General features: G+C 35.8%; 1 protein-coding gene across 1 annotated transcript in view; it reads left to right on the forward strand.

Annotated features, from left to right (window-relative positions):
• The first annotated feature begins 298 nt into the window (after window positions 1-298).
• The window catches only part of LOC123755331 (mediator complex subunit kohtalo), a 65,207-nt gene continuing 52,129 nt past the window's right edge, over window positions 299-13,376 (forward strand). Inside the window, 12 exon segments of the mRNA XM_045737873.2 lie at window positions 299-446; window positions 1,736-1,837; window positions 3,317-3,508; window positions 3,791-3,953; window positions 5,024-5,239; window positions 6,617-6,741; window positions 8,014-8,267; window positions 8,612-8,750; window positions 9,086-9,237; window positions 9,402-9,496; window positions 9,803-9,936; window positions 12,571-12,889. Of these exon segments, the coding sequence (XP_045593829.2) occupies window positions 354-446; window positions 1,736-1,837; window positions 3,317-3,508; window positions 3,791-3,953; window positions 5,024-5,239; window positions 6,617-6,741; window positions 8,014-8,267; window positions 8,612-8,750; window positions 9,086-9,237; window positions 9,402-9,496; window positions 9,803-9,936; window positions 12,571-12,889 (1,984 nt within the window). The 5' untranslated portion in view covers window positions 299-353.

The following is a 13,376-nucleotide window of genomic DNA, read 5'->3' on the forward strand; positions in this document are numbered from 1 at the left end:
TTTCCGCAATTTGGATCTGGCAACCTAGCCAGATTCACGAAGCAGTTACGCAAGCACTTACGAACCTGTACATCTTTTCTCAATCTTTGGCGGCTTTGTTTAAAGTTATTAAACAGTTAATGAGCTCCGAAGCACCAGGAGCCTGTTTATAACAATAACAACAGTTGATTGGAGAAGTTTTCATGCTTGTAAACTGTTTAATAAATGTAACCAAAGGCGTCAAAGATTGTGGAAAGATGTACACGTTCGTAAGTACTTGCGTAACTGCTTCGTGAATCTGGCAACCGTGGCTGGGAGTGTCAGGTACGGCCTCGGAGAGTAAGCGAGCACGCCGCTGGTGGGGGGTCAACAAAATGATGGCCGTACCTTCCGCCGAGAAGCGGCCACTCAAACGCCAAAAATTAGGACCACCCGATGTATATCCGCAAGATGCCAAGCAAAAAGAGGTACAGTTATACCATTGGGTCATGTTAAGATACTGAGTGCTACTCGAATTATTCGGATATACGAGAAGGAGCTGTATGCAATTAGAGCTCGTCAGAAATGTCACAAGTAAATAATAAGTACATAAATAGATGTTTATTCAGGTAAAAGTACATTCAAAATGAGTTACAAACATAATGTTGGATTTCTAGATAGAGCTAGTGCCTAAGCTCTATCTAGCTTATGCCTAAAGTAGAGTATGCCGAAATGCTATGCCTATGCCTGAAACCACTAATACGCACAGCGTTTCGGGCAGGATGTGGGAAAAACATTTAGACTACAACTTAAAACCCTAAGAATAATGTTTGATCCTTAAAACCCAAAGAATAATGTTTGATCCTTAAAACCCTAAGAATAATGTTTGATCCTTAAAACCCAAAGAATAATGTTTGATCCTTAAAACCCTAAGAATAATGTTTGATCCTTAAAACCCTAAGAATAATGTTTGATCCTTAAAACCCTAAGAATAATGTTTGATCCTTAAAACCCTAAGAATAATGTTTGATCCTTAAAACCCTAAGAATAATGTTTGATCCTTAAAACCCTAAGAATAATGTTTGATCCTTAAAACCCTAAGAATAATGTTTGATCCTTAAAACCCTAAGAATAATGTTTGATCCTTAAAACCCTAAGAATAATGTTTGATCCTTAAAACCCTAAGAATAATGTTTGATCCTTAAAACCCTAAGAATAATGTTTGATAATTTATGTAGGGAAAAGTACTGTGCATACATTCAAAATGAATTATAAGCAGAATGTTTATTTTGCTTGTATATATTAATAAATATGTTTTATATTGTGAAGAAAGACAAATATAAACTATATTTTAAATCCTATATGACTATCTGAAGTGAGAATATATGTATTTTTATAAAATATGTTGGTTGTTTATCAGTCATGGAGTATAGAAGCCTACACACTTCCAATAAATTGTGTAATGAACAGAGGTTTGTTTATAAAGCTTAAAGCTTTACATGCCACCAGAACGGGAAAGATAAATCATTATTATGACTCCGTCATTGTGATGGAGTCACTATGCATTTTACAGTATATCCCTAATGTACTCGCCTGTAAATGATATGTTTCTTCCTATTTTAGAGTCCTCTGATGCTCTAATAAACTTTTACTCCAAAAGATATACACACACTTCATTAATATTTTATCACAGTATAATTAATAATAAATGTAGGCAGAGTTTAAAGATTCAACTGCAGTATTTGTTTACTGTTTAAGTCATCTAACTCTGTTTCAGGATGAATTGGATGATGTCAGTGTTAAGCAGGGGTTCACCCACCGACCACAGATTCAGGATGAGTATGGTAGTGCACAAAATACCTCGATCACGCCCGCTAAGGTATGTCAGTTTGATGAACCTTTGTACCCTCTTCCTCTGCTGTAATAATGGAGGTAGCTTGTAGGCATTCTTCAAGCCATTCTGTTATGGCCTCACTTAGCCAATAACTGGGTTCTTTCCATTCAAACATTCTATGTGCTCTCAATGCCTCTTCTTACTATTAATCACTATCCTGTACTAGCTAAACTTGACAATGCCATGGCCTCCAATGACAAAATCTTCTGTCTGAAGGAAATATAAGGGATAAGTGCTGAAGGATATTGTCATCCTTAGGTAATGAGAAACTACATTCCCTAGCATAATATGAACCCCTTCCTGTACTCCTACCACTTTATGCAGAGAAATACATATTTGAGCCAGCGCCCACTTGTTCCATTTCCACATAAATTGATTTAGTTTCTCAAGTTTTACCTTGCTCAGCACTCTGCATTCACTCATACCTTTTCCAATTTCACTTTTAGAATATAACTTAATAATACAGTATTATGCTTGTCATAAAGTATCAGTTTGTATTCCAATATTAAACTCATAATAGATCCTTCCTCTGGATGTAAAATACACAGTGATATTGTTTGCATTTTGTTTAGCACCTTACTCATACTTTCTAAACGTCTCTTCCCATATAGTCCAGATAACTGAGCTTGTACAGCACAGTATTTACATTAAGAAAACAATCATGGCTTTGGTTATTCACCTACCAAATATAACTATCTCAGTTGGTAATGTTTACCAACATTATAAACATATTTTGATGGAGTTACCTACGATACTGCACTGGTATTGGCTGCCATATATTGTACATATGTACTGTAAGCAGGAGATGAGTCACAATAATGTGGCTGAAGAATGTTGACCAGACCACACACTAGAAGGTGAAGGGACGACGACGTCCCTTCACCTTCTAGTATGTGGTCTGGTCAAGATGTACTGTAATATATTTTGTTTCACGAATACAGTATACTGTATATACATTATTTGTACATTAACCCAACCATGATATTTTATTAAAAATAATGTAAGATGGAAATATCACAAATAAGCGTTCAGGGAAAAAATTAATTGAAATGTGCCATGCAGTATAATGAAAGTAATTTTTTTCCTGAAGACTTGGGCTTTTACAATTGGAAAAGTGAGTTACTTATTCTATTCGTTAGCTCCTGGGCCCGATCCCTCCAAAATGGTATATTTGCCTGTATTGTAGTGCATGTTATGTACATAGTATGAATTATGAAGATTGATATACAACAAAGGATTAAATAAAAACACTGATGTCACATATTTAATATTTGCATTATTTAAGAAACAGTGGAAGATTCTGCCACAAAGTGCCAGGAGTTAAAACTCCTATCAGCCTTGTCTGGGATCATGTATGCAGAATTTGTACTTGGGTAAAATTTCTCTTAGTTAATACATATTTTTTCATATTAAATAATTGTTAAAAATAATAGGTTTTGTATGTGCCATTCTTGTGTTTTTCAGGTGGCCAATTACTTTAATGCCATCTTGAAGAAGAAAGCAGAGTCTAACCAGCTTCCAGATACAGCCAGGAAGAAGCAACAAATAAACATTAAAGATAACTTTTGGCTGGTGACACCAAGATCCAAAACAGCCATAGAGGCATGGTTTAAAGATCTGGCTGGCTCAAAGGCTCTCACATCCCTCGCCAAAAAAGTATGTTGAAAAGTTTGGATGTGAATTTTACTATATAATAATATATATACCCAGTACAGGGTACTGTATATTATATACTTTAATTTTACTATTTCTCTAAATTTACTGTACAGTATGCATAGGTTTTAAGGGCTTGATTATATATTTTAACAAATTTATTACACCTTCCTCATTCACTATTATACAATACTGTACTGTATTATATTTTAACTTTGCATTATTGTAATACTTATCTTTATAGGTATTAACTATTTTAAAATAATTTGTCATGAATCTTGACAGGTTCCTATATTCAGCAAGAGAGAAGACATGTTCTTGACACTGTGTGAGTACTCTGTGCCTATGCTGCGAGCAACTTGGTTTATAAAAATGACTTCAGCATACCATGAGTCGAAGGTTGCAGAATCTAAAATTAAGAAGCGCCAACAACCTGATATTGCACAAGGCAAGTTAGTTTTGTGTGTGTGTGATGACGACACATTGCGAATGGTCATTAGGTGGTGGTGGTAAGGTGCAGTTTGTCATGGCTACATAATTAATGAATTAGTAAATAATGATTTAGTAAAGGAATATTGCATTGTTGAGTCAATTTTGTTCAATGTTTAATATGAGTTCCTACCTATCAGTGTGTCTAAGAGTTAGATCTAGCTCTTTGACGCCCACCTAACTATTTTTACCTAGTACTTTTGCCTCTCTTAATGCTCTAGTTCATAATCATATGTACACTGAAGAACATAGAAATAAAGGACTAATGGCCCATACTGGGCAGCTCATATTTATATCCTCCCCAAGCCATTCATATATGTCTAACCTATGCTTGAAACAATGCAGTGATCCCTATGTCTGTTATGTTATATGTCATTTGTTTCGTAAGTTTTGAACCCTATTTCCAAACTAGTATTTACCCAGGCCTTTCCTGAATCTAAACTTACCCAATTTATCCATTGTTTCATGTTCTATTTTGTGTTGATAAAGTTGACCCTTGAAGTGCAGTTATTGAATCTATAATGTTGATCCTCTGAGTATTGCATTTATCATGTGTTGGTTTTAGTTATTATTGCCTGATTTTTTTTTACAAATGATGTAAATGTGGTTATAATACAATTATAAGGATGTAATAGTTAACTTTAGCCCATAAAAAAAATATATAATTTTTAAATGGTTATTATGTGATGAGTTTATCATGTACTGGTATTATTGTCATGTCATAATTTGGTAATTCCTACCCTTGTCTGACTCTATTTCACTTTAGGGTTAATAAGGCAGTATCAGTATCAAATGATTATCATCATTACACCTTTACAACAGAATAAAATTTTGGATATAAGGGACATTCAGAAATCCATTTTACTTATGTTAATGTTGGAGCAAAAATATTAATTTGCTAGAGTAAAATGTGTATAGATACTTGTTAATGCTGTACACCTCCTTGAACAATGTTAAACATTAAGTACAGTGTACGTGCTACATTTCTAGGAATTAGGATGGCATTAAAATATTCTTATTGTTTACCAGAATGGACACAGACTCTCACAAGACTCCTGCGTGAACAGCACAATAAAATTGCAGAAATTTATCTAGGCAATCCTAGTTCAACCTCGGGTGCTTCATCTGCCGGCTCCACTCCTAATGCCAACACCAGCGGAGCATCTGCCCCAAGTAATAGTACTGTTACAGCAGTCCCAACTCCACCCACAACTCAACCTCCACAGTCATCTCCTCACAATCAAGGTACTAGTCTATTGTCACTTTGTCTAGCATTGCTGTTTTTCCTGGAGTTACCAGTGAGATAAGACCTTTTGAATTTTATTGATCCCATTATGTATTAAAATGGATTCATGGACAATATTGTGATAATGGTACATAAAATTATTAGTATGGTAGTTTTGTTTGGTATTAAGAGTCATAAGAAGCCACAATATGCTTTAACCAAGTTAACATTTTGGTCTTTTCTTGTTTCATTATTCTAGAGCTCTTTTTAAAAATGACTTCACCCTTCTAAAAAAATTTTTTTTAAGTGTAGAGCTGTATGATAGTGATAAGAGTATGCTGGAAAGTGCACAAAAAGGGACTAAATTTTGGGACATGTTTATGAAGGTCAATTTATTGTAGCGAGTCTGAGACAAAGCAAAATGAAAGAATGCAAAAGAAAGAGATAATGTATTTTGTGTCCTAGTAAGGATGTAAAAGAGAAACATAGAGCATTAAATGGAATTGATATTTGTATGAAATGCTTGTCAAGGAAGAGTAACTGGTATGACTGAAATTCAGTATAGGTATGACTGATATGGTTGTGGAATTTGAAGCAACAGATGGACAGGGTAATTTGACATGAGAGGAGGTTTTTTAATGGGGTTTATGATTTATGCATTAAATCGGATTTATGCAATATGGTGGGAAACATATCTACTGTATTGTATTTGGAAGTGTAATATATTTCTATTAAACATTTGCTGGAGCTTACAAGCTATTTCACTTGGTTACTCCTTTAAGCAAATGATAGTGGATTATGAGAACCTTCAAAATTAGGGATACCTCTCCAATAATTTACCACTTGTGATATCTTCCTTGAAATACTGCGCTTATCAAGGCAGGCAAGATATCCGAAACAGAATGTATGTAGAGACCCTGTACTGTAATCATATACAGTAAAACTCCTAAATTACTGAGACCATCTCAAATAGTTCAGAATATGCTGTGAAATGAAAACAATAGAGTTATCACAGAATATATATATATACTTACAAGCAAGATGATTAAAAGCTGTCAAAACAATCATAATATGAAAGCTAATCTCACAATAAAACTTGTAAGGAAAAAGTGTTGAGTAAATCCAGTGAAGAGTTGGAGGTGCTGGAAGCACAATCAGAGAACACTTTCTTAATATCACAGACCAACGACTTTTATCTTTCTTCAGCAAAAATAAGAAATATAGCTGAAGAAAGGTTGACATTTTCTGGAGAGAATTAGACATCGCTAAAGTCCTGGAAAAGTTTCTAAGACATCGACCAAAAAAGAGCATTTAAATACATGCATTGCTTGATTTTTGTACATGTATTTCTTTCTGGTCCTGAATGAAATTTTTAAATATTTTTGTTTGCTTTTCAGGAATGTCAGGATCTGGGAGTGTAGTACCTGCAAGTGGTGGAACAGGGCAGCCAACAACTGCACAGTTGACTCATGTTGTGCGCAACTGGAATTACTGTCTTCAGCTGGCTCACTTCATGTATCAGGTGCAACCCTTAGCATGTTCTCAAATTTAATCCTTCAACAATTGCTTATGCTGTATGACATCAACCCTTTGAAAAATAAACTTCTGGGGCTTCATACTTCAAAATAATTATCACAAATAAAATGCAAAATAAACTTAAAAAAAATAAATTAAAAATATATTTCCTGGGAAATGCAGAGATGATGGTCAAATCCTTTTTACAGTCTAGTTTTCCTGGTAGATATTCATCCTATGATAGACCAATTTAAAATTTTGCTCAGGGAAATTCAGCCATTTGAGCATGGGATAAATTAATACTGTATATGACTCCTTGGAATATTAGACACCCAGCTACACAGCTGAAAAGTAAGTAAGTGAGGATGCTTTGGTCCTTCCTAGACCATTATCCTTGACTGTTGCTCCAATCACATTTTTAACTATTTTTGTACACAAGTTCAACAACAGAATAAATAATTGGCATCTTGGAAGAGCCATTGAGCATATTTAATGGTGGGAATTTTGTTATATAACTTCAGGGGTATGATTAATGAATATTGGTTCTTAACCCTTCAACTGCATGTATCGGCCAAGTTCATTTCATCAGTAGTGCACATATCATCTTGGGTAGTCTTGAGGTCTAGCATGTGGCTCTTATCCACTTCCTCAGCCAGGTGGATGCGAGATGTCATTTGTAAACAAACGCCATCTTGGACAAAAATCGTGGTCATCTTTACTGGGTGTGAGAGTCTTAGTACCAAGACAGCAACCATGAGTAGCACACGTTAGGTTAGGTTTGATAATATTCATTAGTTATGACTATTCAAAATTCAAATCATTGTAATGTAATAAAAAGGTTTATCATTCCATAAGAAGAAAATTTGAAGTTTGAGAAATTAGCCACTGTACTACTGGACCCTATAATGTAGAATGATATAAAATATTTGGATGTACAGTAATCGATAGCAAAATTGATGGTGGTGTTTGTGTGATGATAGACTCCCACCACAACTTTCCTGATTTTCTCAGCATAATATCAGGTAGAGAGACTTTTGCATTCACATCTTTCACTGCTTAGCAAGTGAAAGATGCCTTGGTTGTATGTTTGTATAGGTTCACTTTTGTTAACTTTTTGCACCTTGGCTGCAGTTTAAGGCTCTAAAGTAATAGAAGAATGTGATAATGCTAAAACACTATACAATGCTGTAATTATTAATAGAGCAGTGGGGTGGGAATAATGTCATCATTATATATAAGGAGCAAAAATTATTCCGAATTTCTTTGCTTACTGTTGCAGGAAGGCCTTCTAGATCGTCAAGAACTTTTAGAATGGATTGTGGAGACATTTGTGCGTTGGCGTGGAACTGAGCACGATGTTGTTCTTCGTGTGGTATTGCCTCTGCCCTTACAGTATTTGGACGAGATCACACAGTCAGAGTACCTGTCACGCAAACTAGCCCATTACTCTGCAGCAAAGCTGGCACAGCTATGTCATGACTCTGGATACTCCTCACCCAGACCACAGTCTCCTGTCAATCAGCCTAGTAATGGGTAAGGACATGCAATATGTGCACCTTTTGTACTTGTGTGTGTACGGTATGTATGTGTGTGTGTATATATGTATACCAATATGTATATACATACATATTGGTATACATGTCATACCTAATAGCCAGAACCACACTATTTGGCCTAGTATGCAAGGTAGGTTCCAATTACATAGGTATGTATTTATGTATGTAATCTTTCCCACTTTGATTATTTATATCTTAAAAAAATTAAACATTCTTGCATTTCTGTATAATATAACTTTATACTTGAAAATAAATCACTCTAAGATCATGTGCAACATTTATTGTTTTACTACAAATTAGCAGATGACTTTTACTTTTAAGACTTGGCACGACTGGTCAGGGTTCTGGGAGTAGCCAGCCACCAGGCCCAACAATAAACCCCTTGGCGGCAACTTTCCAGGAGCTTCTCTCTTGCCACCAGCACCGCCCAGTTGTCTTGGCTGCCTCCTGCTTCATCCAGGTATTTAGCTGAAAATTTAACTTACAATAGTCTGCAGCAAATATTCCAGAGTTGCTTTTAACTCTGGCATAAATAATCTGGTTGGGCCGGTTAAAGATTTGCTTTAATTTTAACACGTTTCCTCCTGTAATTGCAAAACTTGACAAAAATGAAAGCTCACTTGTGATGTGCTTTGTTAAAAAAAAAAATAGTCCTGTAGGGAAAGTCTTCAGTGAAAAAACAGAACTCGAGTGTACATATTTGTTTATAATTACAGTTCTAATACTATTTTGCATTTAAATATCTTCATATTAAAATAAAATTACAGTAATCTTCTTTTGTTACACCACGTACAGGCCATCACCCTTGACTGTCCAACTGCACTTGTGTGGAACAATGCTAGTGAAGGTAAAGCCTCTTCTTGGCTCACTGGGTCTCCCCTCGACCTGCTTCCCTGTGCCCCTTCTGATCTCCCGATGCCTCCTCGCTATAATAACCAGCATGTCAGGTGGGGCAGTACAGCACATTTTAACAATATTTTCTGACCAAGTTTTTCGATGATATGGAAGACAGTGTTATGTTTACCTCTTTTCTGCAATGTTTAGACATCCTTAGTAACTAAATGGATGTACAGTGCTTGGTAATGCAAAGATTATATTTGTAACTATTCAGAGTTCAGCTGAAGATGATGGAAGAACACATTAGACAGCGAAGTCGTGCTGCAGAGAATCGGTGGTCGTTGGATAAATTTGCTGTTAATGTAACTGGTAAGATAAAGCCCTGGGAGTTTAAATTATATTTGTAATTAACTCAATTGATATGATTTAAATTGTAATAACTATTTTCATACTTACACCCGTATGTCATGATTTATATAGCGTTATCTATTGTTCAATTTAAGAAATATAAAAAAAAGTTTTCACGTCAAAACTGTTTACTGTAGTTCAATTGTATTATTAACATTAGATTCTTTGATATAACAACACATGAATATAAGTAATTACAAAATTATAATGTGATATTAACTCAGTGTTCTTATCTTGGTGCTGTAGCATCTTTGCCTCTGTCAACAGGATCCACAATAAATCGAGTCTTGGGAGCTCTTGATGCACTTGATCGCCACTGCTTTGATCGGGTCGACTCTAATAATTCTCTCGACACCTTATACAATAAGATTTTCGGCTCTACAAAGGAAGCAAATAATGAGGTCAGTATTTTTATGGTAAAATTGGTTTAATACATATACAGTATTAGAACATATGCCAGTACTATATTATGACTTGTTGGCTCTTGCTCAATTGTCGAGCTCTTAGTTTTATTGTGTACTGCAATTGTATTTTTGCTCGTAAACTTTTTGTTTGCTTTCATTAATATTTTTATCTAATTGTGTATCCATTTGTTATTTAACTGTGCAAGTGCATGTATCTCTATATAATTAATAATTTATAGCTTACCTTGGTAGCCTGTGTAGCATCTTGCATATGTCTAGGTTTTTTATCTTGTATAAGGTTCATTGCATTATATTTGCATATATTTTAGACTTTTTGTCATGTATGTTGTCTTGTAAACAGTAAACCTTTGATTTGTACAAGTTTGCAAATCACAAATGTGCATGTACGTAATTTATTTTTGCACACCTAAATTTGAAAACCATGAAGGGTGGCTTGCATGTGCAAATTTTATTGGGGCAAGATAAAGCGACAAGAGAAACATTAAAAAATCTCGACCTCGTAGGGCACAAAATGGCCATATAATAAGAACATTGGCAGGGAACCATCTGCAAAGAGGGAACAATGCAGCCTAAGACTAGGGCCACATCTGCCACTCTAAAAAACCAGGATAAGAGGTAGCTGAAATAGAACACATCACCCCCAGAGGAGCAGAATGCTGAACTGTACAGATACAGAAATGAACAATCAAGATCCCTGGAGTAACTCCAGGAGCTTACGTCCCAAGAAAACTGAACCACCGCCTGGACAACTGGACCACTAGACCAGAGACTGGAACTCATGGCCCTGGGGTGTTCTGCCAAAAGAAGTGGTAAACCACTTGGTAAACCCAGTAAAGTGGAAAAATGGGGAACCCAGTCATCTGGGTAGCTGCCCCAGATGACAGGGGCAGCTATGTGAAAGTCCATGCCACATCTTAATGAAGGCACACAGTGCAATAGTACCAGTACTGGGGCAAACTTTTCCAACAGCACAAAGCAATAAAGGCCAAAGGCAGATAACCCAAAATGCTTTGGGGGAAACACTGGGCAAGGAGCCCAGAAAAGTGGGGAGAAACACTCCAGAGAAAAGACTGGGCATACATGAGCAGTATGCCCAGTGTATGTATGTAGTAATACTGTTTACGCTCAATAATATGAATTATATGAGGTCCACTCCCATTCATGTTAGCTGAATTTTTACCTGGCATTCCAAAAATACAAAAATTTAAATTGGCAGTAGTGTATTTGAGTTTTTGTTCATTAGAAATTTCAGTAAACAGAATTTTTATTAAAGATGTGCAGTCAAAAAACCTTAACTTGAATTATTTGGATTATGCAAAGATTCAGGTTACAGGAATTTGAATTATTGAGCTCTTACAGTATATTCAAACTGAGCTCAGATACCAAGCTTAGCCTGTGACTCGTGGATAAGCAAAGTGATGCCCATTCCATGGAGCCAAGAACATTACTCCTGGAAACTGTTCCCCCAGGTGGCCAGGCTAGACACCCTGAGCCTAAGCACAGAACTGCCAAGTCTGAGGTGATGCAAAACCTTGGGACTCCAGCAAAATGATTGGAAGGAGACTGAAATTATAACAAAATTACCTGGCAGCAGAACAACACAACCAATCCAAAGCATCACAGCTCAGGAACCCAGAGAAAGTAAACATAAGTGCCAAGGCATACGACCTGGAAGCTGCTAGACACTAAGCCTGAAGGATGCCAGGCATTTTCCTCGGAGATCAATGGGCACTCAACACTTTGCTGGAAGCATGGTTTTGGCACTTTGGGATTGGTAATGGATTTTTTTTTTTTGATGTCCACAGCACATGAAAAACCAGCAAACTTCAAAGCTTTAATAGGGTAATAACTTAACAAAATAGTATATTCTACATCAGACCAGTTAAAAAATGCAGCACTGGTATGGAATCCTCAGTTTTTAAAGCACAAAAAAGAAGATTGAAAAAGTCCAGAGGTTTGATATAAGGCTGCTGCTAGCAATAGAAGAATTACGCTGTGAAAACGGGTTAAAAGAACTTGTCCAAAAACTGCTGTATAAGGAAGGAGGACCAGTGAAGATGGTCACTACATGCAAAATACTGAGGGAAATAGACAAAATGAACATGGGCCACCTTTATTATTGAGGGATAATAGAACAAAAAGGACATGAAAATTTGAAATAAATGAATTGGGGAAACTTATGGAAATACTATTACTCTTGTGTAGTCAGCAAGTGAAATGCTTTGTAAAATGTAGCATTGGAAGTTGCCTTCATGTGCAGCTTCAAGAATAAAGGACAGTGCATTTTGGTTGTAAAAAAATAGTTAAGAGGCAGGGAATTAAAGAATATTAAATTTTACTTCCTGTAAACACTGATAGTTCAGGGTATCATTGTCATCACACTTCTTTCTTGATCATGACCATCTTCACAGTGCCTATCAATCTCACAGTCAAAGCTGCATTACTGTACTTTCTTATTTTTCTGTTCATTCTGTTATCTTATCATACATTCCCTTATCCTCATTAAAAACTGACTTAAGTTTTAAATTCTGAATACCACCCCTCATAGCAATATTAAGCACTTTGCTGTCTTAACAGGAAATTAAATTAACCATTTTTTCTTATGTACAGAATCCAAATAGCAATAGCAGCAGTAGCAGTAATACATACACTGGAAATAACACCAGCAGTAATAACACGAGCAATAGCAATGACGAGGCTATTGTGCGGACCCTCTGTGAATGGGCAGTGTCGGTGCAGCGCTGTGGAGAGCACCGTGCTCTGGTCGTTGCTCGCTTGTTGGAGAAGAGGCAGAATAATGTTACCTCGGCTGAGAATGATCTTCCAGATGAAAAAGACTCGGTCACCTCCAATCAGATGGTTACCCCAGGTGGATGCATCTTCCAGAACCTTTTGCTCAAGTTTTTGGATACACAAGCTCCTGTTTATGGTACAGTAATTTTTCTGTGATTTTTGTTGTGGCATAAATGGTCACGTACTGAATTGACTAAACATTTTAGTTTGTGCATATACAGTATGTGGATTCACATGTGTTTCTGTGAACATACATGAAAATTTGTTTGATTTTGCTTTTTTTTGTAAACTTCATTTACTATAGTAGTATAATTTCTAAGCAGCCACATAGATTTCTCAAAAGTAGTTCAGGCTGACTTGGTTTACATTCGCCATCACTATAGCATAAAAATTGCAGTCATTCATTTTTTTATCATGTGTGTTTACAATATTAGAAAGCTTATATTATATTTTTAGCCTAGTAGTCATTATCATTAAACAAATTAAAATTTAATATTTTGGTGAAGTTTTATTCCAAAGTTTGTATTACTGTATTAAGTTATAAGTTATATGTAAAAAAAATTCTCTCGTGTTTTGAGTACTGTTCTGTCTAAGCTCGGTAATCCAAATCACATGGGGTTCGT

The sequence above is a fragment of the Procambarus clarkii genome, chromosome 55, assembly GCF_040958095.1.
Source record: "Procambarus clarkii isolate CNS0578487 chromosome 55, FALCON_Pclarkii_2.0, whole genome shotgun sequence".
NCBI lineage: Eukaryota > Metazoa > Arthropoda > Malacostraca > Decapoda > Cambaridae > Procambarus > Procambarus clarkii.